Below are 17,680 nucleotides of genomic sequence, written 5' to 3'. Positions count from 1 at the left end.
GAAAATTTACTTTAAAAAATTAGTTGTTTGAAAAAAATTTAATTTTTGACGAAAATTGAGTTTTTTGAAAAAAAAGTCTTTTTTGCTGCATATAGTTGAAATATCGAAGCGCGTAAGCGCCGCGTCGCCGTCTGACAAACAAACGATATTATGCAACTCATAGAAATATAAACAAAATTCATACGTATTATTAAAATCTCTATAAAATATCTGATAATTTGATGTGTCTATGTGTAATGATCATTTTTGACCGCCAATTTCACTAGATCTCAAAAATCGCTGGGCCTGTCTTCCAAAAAATTCAATCAGTTCTTTATCTTGTCAATACAAATAAAATGTTTTTTGTTTTATTAAAATCGGACGCTTCGTTTTCTTAAAATCTGTGTTACTGTTTTTGGCACTTTTTGCCCTCTATCTTCGGAACGGCTGGATCTGCTTTTGCCAAAAACTAATCAGCACTTCTCCTTATCAATAGGAATTGAATGTTTTTTGAATAACTAAAATCGGTTGAACCGTGTTCCTGAAATCGTCGACGAAATTTTGTATCCGCACACACACACATACATCAATTTTTTCTTATTGTAAAAATGTTCAAAAACCTCAGATAGATAAAATAAATTATTTGCGATTTTTTTGCCATTAATATAACTTACCCTACGGGAAGTTAAAAACATTTTCTTGATAATTCTGATAAAACTTTGCATAACGAAAGATTTTATAGTCTGCAATAGCATACTAAAATATTATAGGCTTACGATAATAATTTTTTAAATATTTGAACAGCGATCAGAACTTATGATCTGTTTTGATTAATGTCTTACAAACTATGTTTGTTTTTATTATAGATGGCAAACAGTTTTCTTATCTCTATGTGCTGAAGTTTTATTATTACCATTACTGTAATAATGATGCATTTAATTGGTGCAGCAATGCCGTATTAGGGCTGTTTTTACTTGGAAACATATTGCCATCTATATTTGCAAGTGAAAATTGTTGTCATTGCCGCCTGACAACAGGCTGCTCGAAGTGGGTATCGAACCCGGGACCTCTGTAACAAGTCCTGTCGCTCTTAACCGCTTATCTACGGGCGAGCCCACGATAAGACAAAATGCTACTTAAAACTAATAGATTTATTTATTTATATAACGAATAATCGTCTTTTTAATTGAATTGATTGAATGGTATTCTGACAACATGAATCTGTCTTAGGGCAGATAATAATTTATTATTATAATAATAATAATGGCGTCTGCATTTATCTAATTTATATGACAAGAATTACACCATTATGATATACATTGGTATGTCAAAAAATTATTAATTTTGGCATTTGGTGATTTCATAAATTTGCTTACATAACATATGTGAATTAAGTCATTTGCTACTCATTAATATTTTAATATATTTTTACCTTCTTCGGGGAGAACTGGAGAAGTTTATAATTTTGTCAGAAAAGTAATTCTGAACCGCTTAAGACCGAAATTAGCAAAATAAATTAGATATATGCGATTGCATATATCTAATTTATATAACTAATAATTTATTAATTCTGGTTTTTATTGATTTTATAAATTAATTTACATATTATATATAAATCATTTCATTTACTACTTATTTATATATTATTAACCTCCCGGAGGAATTTGTTTTTGTAATAAAATTCTATTTGCTTATTTATTTCTTGGTGTTTCAAGTAATTCTGAATCGTTTGAGATCAACATTTATAAAAGTATGTGTGTATGTAAGCCAAAATTGGAACTTTCGTCAACGTTTTTATAAAATCAGTTTATTTATATTTATCAGAAAAAACAAAACTTTTTGTGCTATGAAACTACAAAAACTGTTTGAAAGGTTGAGAATTGAAAGTTTGAAAGTTGGGAATCGTAATTATTAATTTTTGGTAAAGATCGGTCGGGACGTTTCTTCGTAAATAAATGTTGAATTATTTTTTGGACGTTTTTGATGAAAGTTTGAAAACTTAACAAACGGTATAAAATATTATGGGCTTCTCAAAGTTGGATTAATTATAAAAATTAATCAAAGTTTGAAATAATAGGCCGTCGTGTCAAAATTTCATATTTCTTTCGCAGACTATTTTAACCTGCTTAAGTACCTGCCAGACAAGACGAATAGTTCACTTTTGTGGGCAAGATGTATATGCATTAAAATAATCTTTGTCTTATAAGGATAAATTTCATGTGCTTGTCTAAGCGACTTTAAAAAGATTATTGCAACACTAGACCCATGCACCAGATGAACCGATTTGAATAATTAATTTAATTTGAATCATTCGATTCGTATTGATAAGGAGACGTGCTGATTAGTTTTTGGCAAGGAAGGTCTAATCGTTCTGAAGGGACAAAAAGTGCCAAAAACGAAAACTCAGTTTTTAAGTGAACGGAGCGTCCGATTTGATTAATTCAAAAAGCATTTTACATGTATTAACAAGATGAAGAACTGATCAAATTTACATAAAGGCAGGTTCAGCGGTTTCGGAGATCTAGTAAAAAAATGCCATTTGGCGGTCAAAAATGATTATTAGACATATGCACATCAAATTATCAGATATTTTATAGAGATTTTAACAATAAGTATAATTTTTTTTTACATTTCTATGGATTCCGTACCAATGTTTATCCGTTAGACGGCGACGCGGCGCTTACGCGCTTCAATATTTCGTCTCTATGCAGTTAAAGCAGTACGATTGCTTTGAAAAAATGTTCTGAATTTCCAAGATATTTCAAAAAAAAAATTTCTTTAAAAATTCCCAAAAATCTATTTTTTTCAGAGTAATTTTTTTTCAAAAATGTTAATCTTTTTAAAAAATAATAATTTTTGGTACGGGAAGTTACAGCAATTTGCCTTAAATTAAAAAAATTAAGTTTTAATTTATTTTTGCTTAAGTTTTAGTTTATTTTTGAAAATAGTAGGAAACAGTTGCTCTCCTGAGCGGGCGCGCTCCACAGGTCGTAAACCACAGGGCTAAAGACTTAAGTAAATCATATGATATAAACATTAAGTCTCCAATGGATTTAAACGTTTTCTTTGGCCAACAATCAGACCTAGTGATAGTTCTAGTTTTAGTGATGATTTGTTCTCAACTACTAGGCTTTTTAGAAAGCAACCCAGTGGTTGTCCTTTTTTTAATAGCGACGATACTACTTAATTTAATGTTGCAATACTCGGCTATTTTACTTACAATTAGAATTAGTAAAAATGGATATCTCGAATGTTTGATATCAGGTTGCGGAGTTCACTTACACTTATTTTGAACAATTTTTTTTAAATTTTTTTGCAACTTTTATTAATTGAGTCGTTGTTTTATTGTTTGATTATTTTTTATGTCAATTGCAAATTTTATTCAAACAAATTTATTATGTTGTTTTCACTATTATATAAACGACATGATATAACATAATGGTGTTCAAGCAAGCGTGAGAGTGACATTTCATACAACATAGTTACTAGAAGTAATTTCGCAAAGGCTTATAAATAATCTCTAAGCTTTGTTGTATTTATAAATATAAAGTATGTATTTTATATTAGATGATAGGTTGCGCGAATGCTGATATTTATTGTATAATTTTTATTAAATAGTGAATTAGTGAATCTTCGTTAGATTACGTTTCAATTAAAATTCTGCATATGATTTGGAGTATGAGATATGTTGGTATTAGTTTTTGTTACTTCTTTTACTTTTGTTAGAATTATATTCTCTCTAAAACATAACAATGATAAAATAAAATAACATTATGCATAGTACTGCTCAGCTGAGTTAAACACCAACTCGATTCAGGGAAGAATAGTGTGAGAAAATTAACATTCTCATTTCACACCGCAGTGCCCTAGATGGGCTTATTTTCAAAAGGCAACATATTTTCATCTATATAATTTTAAGTAAAAATGGACATCGCCACTGCACGATGTCAGGTTGTCCAGAGCGGATTCGACCTCACGAGTTCGTAAGCTTAAGGGGGGAGTCTGCTTTAGAGGCTTAAAAAATTTTTTTTGTAAAAATGTCTTCGAAAACTAGTCAAGAATATATCCTTAAAATTTCAGAAACAAATTCAAATTATTTTCGGAATTACAGAAGAAATAGTGAGCAAGCATCAAGCATGTATAAGAGCGGAAGAAAAGGTTGAGAAAAGATGGGAAACAAACTAAATTCAATTCTATTCTAGTTGAACCTAAAACAAATTAAAAAAAGTTATAATTAACCCACTTTTTAAACAATCTAAAGTGAAATTTTGTATAAAAAACATGATTTTTATTTCAAGTTGCAAAAATTGGTGTATTTCCCATTTTACTGGATTTTATGGGTATAACTAGAATGTATACTATTGAAAATATTTGTTTGAAACTATGACTATGTATTTGCATCTTTCCCGCCAAATGACACCTGCACGCTCATGGCGCATCGGCAAAATGCTTGTACCCGGCATATTATGACAATATATTTCAATGAAAAAAATTGAGAGAATTGTTGAAATTTATAACAATAAAACCTAAAAGTTTCGTTTCAATTAAATATTTATTTCCTTCTCTAAAAATTGCTCAAAGAAGCGATTTTTTAAAGCCTCTAAAGCAGGCTCCCCCTTTAACACTGTAAAATATAATCAACATCAAGTCTTTATTATTATTGTACTTTAAATAGTTTTATGAACAATAGCTGTTGACGTACTTTCATAAAAATCGTTCAAGCCGTTTCGGAGAATTATTATTCATGATTCGAGAATTTTATATATATATTTATAACAAATTGGTTGATTATTTTATCTAAAATAACTAGATGAATTTTTTTCTAAATGGTGGAACTTGCAGATGGATAAAGGTAATTTTTGGGTTGAAATTTTGTACACAAACGATAATGAAGTCATTTGTATGCAAACAGTACATGGACGTGAATTGTGCAATAAGGAAAATTTCTGCAGTTTCCCGTTTAATAAACGCATATTACGTGAATTTTACACTCTCATATAATAATGGATTTCTCTAAAAAAAAGTAAGTAATAATTATACTTTGTTTGTAAGTATTTACCTTTATTTATATTTCTATTACATACGCATTCAGTAAATATTCATGGGAATCATTCGTAACTAATGAGGTTTAGTTCTATCCTAATATTTATTTCGATAGTATTGCTTTCTTGAGTCCGTCGTGGTGTACTGGTTAAGAACGTGGGCTTGCAGAAATTAGTCCTTTGATCTTTTGGCCAGCTTCATGTCAAGCAATATGATATCAAATATCCATTTGAGGTTATAAATCTTAAATATTATCTCAAGTAAAAACCGCCCTTCGTGGGTATTGCTATAACACATGTGCGTCAATACTATTTGTAATATATATAATCTATACAATAATAAAAAGACTGGATTGCCCTCTTGAGAAAAATATTAGGTTAGAATGTACCATGAACATGAATTCTTTTTTTTATTTTTTTAACCAAATATTTATTTAAAGAGCAATTTATTTAATTGCATTCGAAAATACATTTTTAACTTCCGAAAGGAGAAATTTGTTTTTGCAAACAAATCCGATGTTTCAATGTTATGTTTTCTTGGCGTTTCAAGTCATTCTGAATCGAATGAGATCAAATGTTGAAAAAGTACGTATGTATGTGTGTCCGTTTCTTTGTAATTAAATGTTTTTCTTGCTAATTTTGATGAAAGTTTGTATGACGATATATATTGTACTCTGAAATAGCATACTAAAGTATTATAGGCCTATGATAAGCGGTTTGTATTATGAAAATTCATCAAAGTTTAGAATTTCGCCTCGCGTTCCAGTGATTCTGATCAGAATCTATGCCGGAGTATAAACGTTCTGCTGTGTTTTGTTGATAGCTACTGATTACAGTCGACGTCCACACTTGTATAAAATACATTTTTAAAACACGTATTGGATGAAATGAATTGTGTTAACCAAATTAGTTTAGTTCATGCTTTTACACTGTTGTTACAATGTTTAAAGATATCAATTTAAAATTGTTCTTAATGAAAGCAAAAACTTTGTGTGAAATAGCAATGGAACATTTTACCTAAATAGATAAATCTTAATTCTTATTGTTTAAGTTGATTATGTATCGGTATCAGAAGTAAATCCAACTTGTTCTAAGCCAAAATGCTACTGACAGCTAGTTATTGATGCAGTAATGCCAGATCAGGACTATTTTCACTTGGAAACATATTATCTATATTTCCAAGTGAAAATCGTTGTCACTACTGCTTGACAACAGATTGACATTCGAAAATACATATTGATTTACACACTTTATACATACATACATTTATTTAGGTATAAAAAACTTCTAAAAATGTGAAATACAATAATATGAAAAAAATAATTTACAACTCCCAATTTATATTTGTCAATAATATACGTACATTACATCATACTTTGTGTAGGTTTGTCATGAATAATTATGTATAATTCGCAAACATAACTATTAATTATACAAAGTTTCTCTCAAAAGCAATTATTTCAAAAGACGCAAAATAATTCAAATTATGTACATATAGAAAATCATAAACTTGTAACAAAATTTAAGAGAAAGAAATTGATGATTCGTCATGCTTTCATATATGAATAAAAATATGATCAATTGATTTTTCTCTTTTACGACGTACATGCATACATTTCTCGTACAGAAATAAAGTAACAGATTTCAATGAGAATTTATAGTAAAAATAAAATGTTGATAGTGTAACAATTCTTATTATTGAAATTAATCAGACTTTAGTATTTTCTATTTACGAAAAATACTTTTATTGAATACATATAATTAACCAGTTTACTGTAAATAAAACAGAGATCATATCCTGTATAAATTTAAATAAAAAAAATTTTGCTTTATACATGAAGGCAAGTTGAATGAACCTCTGAAATATGATAATAATATACTTAATCAAAGAGAATTATTATTATCTATTTAAATAACATTTTTAACTACACCCAGGCCTCGCTATACGGCCGCTCTTTGTACGGCCTTTCGCTATAACGGCCCTCTTTAATTAAGGTACGTTTTCGATATACGGCCTAAAATGTTTCGCTATAACGGCTTTTTTTCTCTATGTCGATATATTGCGCAATCTCGGTTTTGAAGATTTAAACGAATCTGATGTGCTGGATCTACTTGCAACTGATAGGGAACCCCTTTCATATGAGGAACTCATTCAGTTGCAAGCAGAGCCGGCAATTGATGAAGATACAGAACCTGTTGTATCCAAACAGCTAGCATCAAAAATCATGTCGAGCGCTTTTTCATATTTTGAACAAGGTATAAACATCTTCCTTGAAAACGATCCTGACATCGAACGTAGCGCTTATGTGTATCGAGGAATTAACTCAGCCATTAACTGTTATAAATCACTAAAGGAAAAAATAGACAAGAAGGCAAAACAAACAAGACAAATTTTTCAACCCACCAGCGCAAAATGATGGTGACAGTGATCTGTAGGTTTTAGTTGTTTCATTTTTATTTGAAAATTATGTAATGTTTTTGAAGTTTTTTATTTTATGTAAAATTTATGTTCTTGTTAGATATGTTTATAATTTAAACAAAATAAAAAAATAAAATGCATTTTGGATGAAACCATATTATATATTTATTAAATTTGGAACCGATCCCATTGAATTTGTATGAATACGTATTAGAATAATTGATTCGTTATACGGCTTTTCGCTTTACGGCCAAGTTTTGCGGAACGTATCTAGGCCGTAAAGCGAGGCCCCAGTGTATTTATTTTGAAAATAGTTTTTGCTTTTTATCAAAACTTTTCTTAGTTGCTTACATTTTCATGTATCTTTGAATTTAATACATTTTTACCTTTTCACGTATGTAAAATGTGTTTATGTTAAACAAAGAAGTAAAATGTAGTAATTGCATTTTCCATGATTTCTTTCTAATTTCTTTTATGATTGACGAATATATTCGTCATGAGTTCGATTTGGACGATATAAAACTTTTTATTTTGTAATTTTAGTCGAAATCTTGCCAAAATTTGTTTCTATGTGTGAGGTTCTTATGACTGCCTTAGCATTCAAACTATGAATGCTCCTAATTTAAATTTCGGTTAAAATTATCCAAAAATTATTGTTTTTGGTCGAAATTTATTTATATTTAAAAATAGTAAATAGATTCAATAAATTTTGTTTTGGAAAAAAACATAGGTTTTTTAGTTCAAAAAAATAAATTCTTAAATAATATTAGATATCCAGAAAAAATCTTCTATATCCATATAGAGACATTCACACTCACAAAGGAAATTAACGATGAAAAATTAAATATATAAGATTATAAAATATAATATTAAGTCCTAAAAAAATTTAATTTACATATCACATGCCTAATTAGTGTTTAGTTGATTTTTGGTTTTGCATGATTTAATACTTGTTCTTTATGTTTTTTCACTTTTATTCAAAATTGGGAGATGTACCTGGAATTTGACAAATAATATAATTTTGTCATTGTGTTTGTATTTTCTTTATTTTTAAAAATTTTGACTACATACTGGTACTTGTTTACTATTTCTTACCTAATTACATTTTTCTATCAATACCCATATTTTTCCTCTAAATTAATTAATAATTCACAATTTTAGTTTGACCTATAACTCATAACATTGCAAATTATATTACTTCTTATGTAATTTTTTTATGACTTTTTGTAATTAGAATTTGATTTTAGGTAAAAAATTTGCATATTTATTTTGAATAATGTGTTTGAATCATTCCGATGTATTTATGTTAGTTTTTATCAGTCAGTTAAATTATATTTAAAAGAATTACTCAAATTCTAACTTTGTATTTGTCCTTTGCAGATTGTCGAAATTCAACATATTGAAGGACCAAGATGGGCTTCGGCCAAGAGATGGAAGGATGTGGCCGCTTTATGAAATATAGCATGATTTTGACAAATGTGTTAATATTTGTAAGTAATTATCATTGAAATCGATAATAAGTTGGAAATGCGTTTTTTATTCATTTTATTTGTCATATATGATCCTCTAAGTTTTCGCGGATTCTATTTGTATTGCTTAGAATCAATTGGGAATTACTTAAAAAAGTGCTAAAAATAATCATTTTGAAGATAAAAATAGGTTTGATATTTCCAATCAAATTACTATATTTATATAGAGATCGTACGATATTTTGAATCTTGTACCAATATAGTACAAAACAAATATTAAACGCCCATTGAAATAATATTCACTTTAAGCAAACGTGTCGACTATTCTAGAGAAACTTTCGATTTTTATTGAGCAATTTTCAAAGTTTGTATTGATTTTGTTCGAAAATTTAGGTTTAATAAGTGAAACAAAATAATTCTAAGTCGATAGGTCTTGAACCTTTGATCTTTATTTAGAAAAAGAATTATTTTGAATTTCATGTAAGCCATACCATCTTCCATCCACTTCTAGCTTATTTTTAAAAAGTATACAGGTTATACTATATATATTTATATTTATATTTATAAAGTATATTTTCAAGCCATAATTCATATATTTTTTGCAAACAAATTATCATTAACTTTCTCAATAATCTTATATTCTTAAAAAAATAGTGAAATGTTTAGAATTAATATCACAAGCAATTGTGTTGAATTATTAATTTTAAAATTCTTAAAATAAATTATTTTTAATATTTCATTTAATAAAAGTACCAAGATTTGCATAATTTAAATGTTAAAATGATATTTAAAAATTCAGAAGTGATTTTTAGGAACATTTATAACTTTAAGTTCTGTAGTTTCAAATCGTCATGAATCTGAATTTTTATTTTCTAAAATTAATTTATTGTTAGCTTCTGAAAATGTATTTTAAGAAGTACTTATTTTCATTGAGTAATTTTTTTCAATTTCCTTTTTTATTATATCATGTAACGTTTGCGGTGAATATAATTGAATAGAATATTTTATTTAATTATCACTTGTAATTTATTAATAAAACATAGTTAAAATTATTAAATGGACTAATGGAAGAGAATCTGGTTATTATTTTTCACAACAATAATGTGACCTCATAATTCTCTCAAGTCAAACATGTACAACAATATCACACAAATAAAGGTCGAGAACAAATATTTGACAGTAATTCATTTTAATATTAAAAAATTACACTTTTGCTTTGTGGAAAATTATCCGATGACGTAGAAGTTGATGACCTGAAATATTATTTTTACTAAATAAATTTAAAGAACTTATGTTCATGATCAAAGCGCAGATTCTAATTGATATCACAGCAATATATTAGACCTTTTAATTATTAAAAACTAATTCTTTCACCTGTGATAGAAGAAAATTATTTTTTTTAGATATTTCTAAACTCTATTTTTAGAACAGTTTTATAGTAAATAACTTACTATTGCAAATAACTTATCATAGCAAAACATTAAATTATTTAATGTTTATGATCTCTTTTTTCCATTTACAATTAAATAGCAATCGGAATACATGCATTTAATAAGATATTGGGATCTAATTGAACTCAAGAAATGTAATGATGATTCAATTGCGTAAATTGTATATAAGTATTTAATGGATGAAGTCCCAAAATTCATAATTTGCTAAAAAGACATTCATAAATTATAAAATCATATATATGTTCAAAATTTCAATAAAATCTCGTTGATTCAATTGTCATACATATATTTAGAATCAAAATTAGAATTAGAATTATGATGGAAATATCAATGTTATATTTTTGCAATTAAAGATATATACATTTTAAATGATAACATGTATTAAATTGAAATACATGTATTAAATTGATAACAGAGTAAGCAAAAACACATAAGAGTAACGGATTATGCTATTTTAATATTTGTTACTTTACAAGTTCACTATTTCTCGATTGCAATTCTAATTAGTATTGATTAGTCTTAAATTTAGTTGCTCGACTAACAAATATCTTCGTAATTAACGGCTCTTTTTAAAAATTTAAAAACTATTTGCTAAAACTAAATTGCTGTTGACTAATTTAATTATTTTCACATATCGGGAAGTTTGTACAACTAGCCTAAATCAAGTCCTTTACGTCAGTAAGTGGTTAGAGTTTTGACCTTTTTAGAAATTCTAGTTGGATACATGCTTCGGACATACTGATGTCAAGCAGTGCTAACATTAATGCATGGCAATATGTTTCCAAGTAAAAATAGTCCTGCTTTCAATAAAAGCAATCACAACAAAAACACTAGATATTGGTTATTCTAATAGTCAATTTATTTAAAAATATAGGCAAACTGTTAGCTTTACATCTCTTCGCCATCGCCACGACATCAAGTCAGCACAACAAGTTTTTTTTTATTTTCTTAAAAGTTACAATCTGTCTATATAGAAAGACATTATTGAGTAATTAATTTGACAAATAACATAAAATTTTGAAAAGAAAACCCAGTGGTTCACTTTTTAATAATGTACTAAATTATGTCCTAATTTAATTTTGGTATTATAACAAGTTTATTGTAAGATTAAATTTGAGTTGATATTATATGCAAAATGATGCTTAAGCTTTTTCTAATTTTCTTATTTTCTACTAGCTTGGAGGTGCTTTATGTTTTGGTCTTGGACTCTGGACAGTGCTAGATCGAGGATATTTGAACGAATTGCTGGGATCAAATTTGTTCGCTGGAGCAGTTTATGTTTTGCTGGCAACTGGTGCCATTGCCTGCTGCGCGGCCATTTTTGGGTGCATAGGAGCTGCAAAGGAAGTGAAATGCGTACTATTAACGGTAAGTCAAATATTATCAAATTATACTATATTAAATTACATACATTGGCATTTATTATTAAGATTTCAGGTAACCTTCGTAAAACGTGGTAGTTACGATCCTAAAATACCGTGTTACGAAAATCCGCGTTATATGAAACAAAAAAATACAAAATTTTTCGTCATAACAATAAGTACTATTTAACGTGAGATATTTTCTTTTGGCAAGATATTCTGATGCTCTGAGACTTTATCAATATTACCTCTAAATCCATGCTCCATTTTTACTAAAATATTTGTTATTTTCGATTTCTTACCTTTAGTGAAAAGATGTTCATTTATCTTCATTTATGAAATATTACATTTTTCGATAGAACGTACGCTTTGAAATAAAAAATGTTAAACGAGGTACTTTTGCACTACTTTTATCGTGTTCATTGAGCTGTTGTATAGTGACTTCACTAATTTTAAATTAGATAAAATTTGCTTTTAGTAGTTTTTATTATACATTTTTCATAGTTTATTAGAGTTTTTCTGAATTCTCAAAATATATAAGTGAGCCCGTGCTATAGCAGTACCGTGTTGTAAAGGAAGCGTCTTAATTCTCAAATTTTATAGCACATTATGTTATAAAAATACCATGTTATGCGGGGGTAACCTGTATTTGATAACATTTTCAATTTTAGTAATATTCGCGCTAATTTTAATGAAATATTAGTGTACTGTTAAGGATGTACTGTTAGTACATCCTATACTGAAATTTATTTCAAAATCTTATTTTTTTTAAATTAAACAATTGAAATGGAGTAATATTTTTTTCATAAATATAAACTAAAGATCAGAAAATCAAAGAACTGGTGTAAATAGGGTTAGATTACTGAACTTGTAGTACCTCCTAAGGAAATCATCTTGTAATATTTAGTGCACTTAAAATGAAGCAAAAACTTTCTCATTTAGTAAATCGTGCATAGTTGGCATATGATTAACGTTTACTGAACTTTAAGGTTTTTCTGTTGCAATAGGTATACTTATGTTTTTCAAAAAAGGACTAAAGGACTAAGTAATAATAAAGGCGTATAAGCACAATTGTTAGCATAACACATAAAATAAAATAATAATATCAACCCACCCCAATTGATTCTACATAGTAGTTTTTCCTTGAATTGTTAGATGTCAATAGGTAGTATTTTTAGCAGAAAATACTAATATCAACCCATCCCAATTGTACTGCATAGTAGTTTTTCCTTGAATTGTTAGATGTGGATTGGTAGAATATTTAGCAGAAAATACTAATATCACCCTATTCCGAATGATTGTAAATTGTAGTTTTTCCTTGAATTATTAGATGTAGATAGGTAGAATTTTTAGTATCTAGTATCTAGTAGTATTTTTAATATCAACCTATCCCAATTGATTTTACATAGTAGTTTTTCCTTGAATTGTTAGATGTGGATTGGTAGAATTTTTAGCAGAAAATACTAATATCAGCCTATACCGAATGATTGTATATTGTAGTTTTTCCTTGAATTATTAGATGTAGATAGGTAGAATTTTTAGTATCTAGTGTCTAGTAGAATTTTTAATATCAACCTTTACATAGTAGTTTTTCCTTGAATTGTTAGATGTAGATAGGTAGTATTTTTAGCAGAAAATACTAATATCAACCAATTTCAGTTGATTCTAGATAGTAGTTTTTCCTTGAATTGTTAGATGTGGATAGGTAGAATTTTTAGCAGAAAATACTAATATCAATCCATCCCCATTGATTCTTCATAGTAGTTTTTCCTTGAATTGTTAAATGTGGACAGGTAAAATTTTTATCGTATTTACGCACTAGAGAATATGGTAAAGTTTAAGCTACTTCTAAGCAAAAAGAAATCAATTAATGTGTTAACAGCTATGGTTAACAGTATGTTGGTTCTAGAACTGGCCTGGCAAATTTCGATTCGTCAATTTAGTAAGATTTGATTCCATTTCATCAAATTTTAACTTGACAAACTGACATAGTGACTCAAGCCATGACGTCAAATTAAGTCACCTATTCTTCGTATTTCTTTCTCCAAGAAAAGTACTGACTGATCCGACCTTAACTTGTCAATCCGACCTTCGATTGTCGATATGGTCTTTATTAACAATATATGTATGCATAATAGTTTTTTTTTGCGAATTCCATGATTCACACGGCTTGTTATTGAAATTCTTTATATAAATGTCCGGCGCAATTACCTCTAGGGCAGATTGTTTGTATTACATGTCGTGCTCGGAAACAAGGTGTCCTTCGACGACTGATGTCTTTTCTGCCATTGTTCCAACGAGAACTCGATGTACAATCGCACACAAGGTTTCAAATAATACAGGATTTAAAGATATTTAGAAGTTCATCATCATTCATTCATTTTGATAAATTATAAAACTATTTGATTATTGCAATTGTTTAAAGCTGGGATTTACCGACTAAGGTCTGCGAGTTACAAGTATTTCTTTAGTACTCGATGAAAGAAATAAAATGAAATTAATTTGAAAGTGATTACTATATAAATCGTATATGATGGCGCATATAATTATTTTGTCGATGATATCATCGTCAATATTTTCAATTCCAAATCGATTTAGTTTGTTTTTAGTTTTTTTTTAACTTTTCAAACAAAATAATTATATATAGTGTTCATCCCAAATCACTTAACACATAAAGAATGTCTGGCAACACATCTAATAATCAGATCTTTAAAAATATGATATCTTGCCTTGATCGACATTTTTTGATATACATGTTTTTACATAATGTTCTGAATACTGTCAACATCTTGTACAATAAATAGTATCTTAATGCTTAAGATAAATAGTTCATTCACAGGACAGGCTTTATTTAAAGAATTCTCTAATATGGGTTTAGGACAATCGATTTTATTGTCATTGTATTTAAATCGTTATACAAAACTTTAGATTTGATTTTTTAAAATCATTAGATTTAAATGTAGGTCTGCCATTTATATTTACTTTATAATGCTGTCTATTAAACTTATTGTCTTTGAATATTTTCTCTATAAAGCTAACAATATAATGACAAATTTTAGAATTGCTATAAATTAAAAAAATCAAAATTTTGAGAATAATTATAACAAAAATGGTATTTGTATTAAATATTTTCAAGATCTTTTCAATATGCTCCTAAATTTAGTTTTTGTTTTTATATATTAAATTCACTTTTGAATGAAAAAAATATATTAGAAAATACATGAAATTTAATTCATTGCTGAAATTAAATAATTTTCTTCCTAGAAATTTTTCTAGAATTAAAAAATAACTATTTTTTTAGTAGCTCACTAAATGATCAATTCAATCCAGTTAATCTAGAAAAAGTTTATTAACAATTCCAAGTCTTTAAAAATCAAAAGGTTTTATAATATTCTCTTCATTACCCTTATGTAATTTGTGTTCTGATATTAGGTGCCACAAACTAATTAACTAGGGTAAGTTATAGTAATTGCAAAAAAATTGAGAACGTATGTTTGTATGTTTGTGTATGCATATGCGGATATGTCCACGATTTCGAGAGCACGGATCAACCGATTGAAGTGATTTAATAAAATATTTTACTTGTGTTGACGGAATGCGAAGACGAGTAAAGCGGTTTTGGAGACGCAAAAAAATATTTCAAATATGATCTTTACAAATCATTATTATTGATTAATGTACAAATAGAATTATTGGTAAATAGGTAGACGCGTGAACAGATTTACAGGTAGACAGATAAATAGGTAAAAAAGTAGGAAAGAAGAAAATTAGACATGCAAAAAGTTGGCAGACCGGTAATCAGGTAGAAAATTAAAATTGGAAATTAGACATGCAAAAATGCAGACTGGTAGATTGATACACTGATATACAGGCAAACAGATGAACAGGTAGACAAATAAACAGATAGACAGGTAAACAGACGGACAGGTAGGCAGGTAAATAGATGGATTGGTATATAGTTAATCCTTACGGGACGGCGCCGATTTCAAAACAATCTACAATCCGGTACTTACTGTACCGGCTGTAAACTTGATTTCATGGTGTATGTTATGCAATTTGTTTGATAAAAATTCGTGGTCATTATTTTCTTAAAATTATTTTCTAAATACACACTTCCAAAACACTGTTTATCACTGCTATATGTAATTTATTTAACGTTTCGATCATTAGTCATTGTTTATAAAATAGCCTGTGCCTCACAGAGTATGTTTGTTCACTCAAGTGGACAGCCGTCCCCAAAGAGTTAAATAGTTGGACTGGAAGACAGGTAAACAGATGGATAGGTAGATAAGTAAATAGTTGGAGAGGCACACAGCTAATTAGATGGATAGATAGATAGATAAATAGTTGGACAGGTGGACAGGTAAAAAGAAGGAAATTGGTAAATAGTTGGACAGGTAGACAGTCAGAGAGGTAAACAGGTAGGCATGAATAAATATTGACAGGTAGACAAGTGGATCATATATTAATAAAAAATATTTTATTGATTAAATCGATTATTGACACATATTGGGAAGTTCATGCAACTTGCTCCAAGGCCAAATGCCACTTACAACTAGTTTATATAAATTTTTGTATGTTTTGCACTTTTTACGAGGTTTTATGAATACGAAATATATTGATTATCCCAGCCAAGTTATTAATTTGCGGCTTTTATTTCCACGTCATTGAAATTAATATCGATTTATTGATGAAGTATCATCTAGCTCTGTGCTAATTGCATCAAACGCGTTGCATAAATATTTGATTAAACCTTTCATAAACTGGCAACGTACAATTGCTATAAATTTTCTAATATTCCAATAAAACCGGTCGATGTGTGCTTTATGAATCCTTTATATGTAGATCGATTTCATATTCCATCAGATACACTATATTGATAAATATTGCATTTATAGTAGTGCAATTCTTCTCTGTATCAGGTTTAAATTTTTATTCGATCGCTATTGCGTTATTTGACTGCAACCGGTGCATGATACCATTACCTTTAAAATAATATATGCGTACATTCAAACACACGCAACTTACAATCAGATCGATAAATATCAATTCTAGAACACGCCAACTTTAGAATCTGTGAGAATTATTACCAATGATTGTAAAAATTTAGTTGCAACCTTATGGTAAGAAGTTATTATTTTCATCCAGAGTTTTTAGCGGTTTTCACTGACAAATTGGAACTGTTAATTACTTCCCGAAAGAGAAGTTTATTTAGAATCAAGTTACCTGCTATCTGCAATCATGGTTAAAGTATTCGATTATTTGCTTTTCAAAATGAGCTTAGTTATCAATTGGTTCATTGCGACCAAGTAAAGTTTTTCTTCGTAAATAGCAAAAAAGTGAAAAATTTTTCGTATACGTTTTACCTCCGAAATTCTGGATTCAGAATTTGTTCGAAAGATATTGGTTGAGAATCGATCTGATGAATTCTTCGTAATTAACTGTTGAAATTTTTTTCAATGAATCTTTTATGTTGTTCATGGTGCTAAAGAACATACCAAAATATTACGGTCTTACGATAAGTCTTTGGATTTAAAAAAAAAAATCATCACAGTTTTAAATAATTGTTTGTTGTGTCAAAAGTCGCTTTTTTGATATGGTAAGTCAAAATTTCAATTTCACGAATTTAAAAGCCATTAGAGTACCTAGATAAGAAGAAGCCGCGATTAAGTTTGCAAAAGCTGTTTTTTTTGAAAGTAGCAGAAAAATAATTCTACAAAACTTTTCTAGTTGTATAAAATATATTACCATTAAATTAAATGATAAAATAATATCAAAGATTACGTACATGATATCTGTAATCGTGCCAATATTTTCTTATAACAGATGCTTAATATTACTCAAAATAATTTATTAAGTTTCTTTAAAAAAATGTTCTGACGTTTTACATAATATTTAATATGGCGATAAAGTTCATGCACTAAATACAACTACAAAAATTGATTGAATCATATAAACT

General features: G+C 28.3%; 1 protein-coding gene across 2 annotated transcripts in view; it reads left to right on the top strand.

The window, feature by feature from the left end:
• Positions 1 to 17,680, top strand: part of LOC113384952 (CD151 antigen) — a 91,417-nt gene that overhangs the window by 718 nt on the left and 73,019 nt on the right. For both annotated transcript variants that reach the window (XM_026622732.1, XM_026622731.1), the window contains exons 2-3: positions 8,821 to 8,930; positions 11,537 to 11,728. In XM_026622732.1, the coding sequence (XP_026478517.1) occupies positions 8,853 to 8,930; positions 11,537 to 11,728 (270 nt within the window). In that variant the 5' untranslated portion in view covers positions 8,821 to 8,852. The remainder of the gene's footprint in view (positions 1 to 8,820; positions 8,931 to 11,536; positions 11,729 to 17,680) is intronic.

This window comes from Ctenocephalides felis, unplaced genomic scaffold, assembly GCF_003426905.1.
Source record: "Ctenocephalides felis isolate EL2017-DRISC unplaced genomic scaffold, ASM342690v1 CF-g0.4_SCAFFOLD_03571, whole genome shotgun sequence".
Classification (NCBI taxonomy): domain Eukaryota; kingdom Metazoa; phylum Arthropoda; class Insecta; order Siphonaptera; family Pulicidae; genus Ctenocephalides; species Ctenocephalides felis.
Note: the sequence above shows the minus strand (reverse complement) of the source record. Positions and strands in the feature narration are given on the sequence as shown.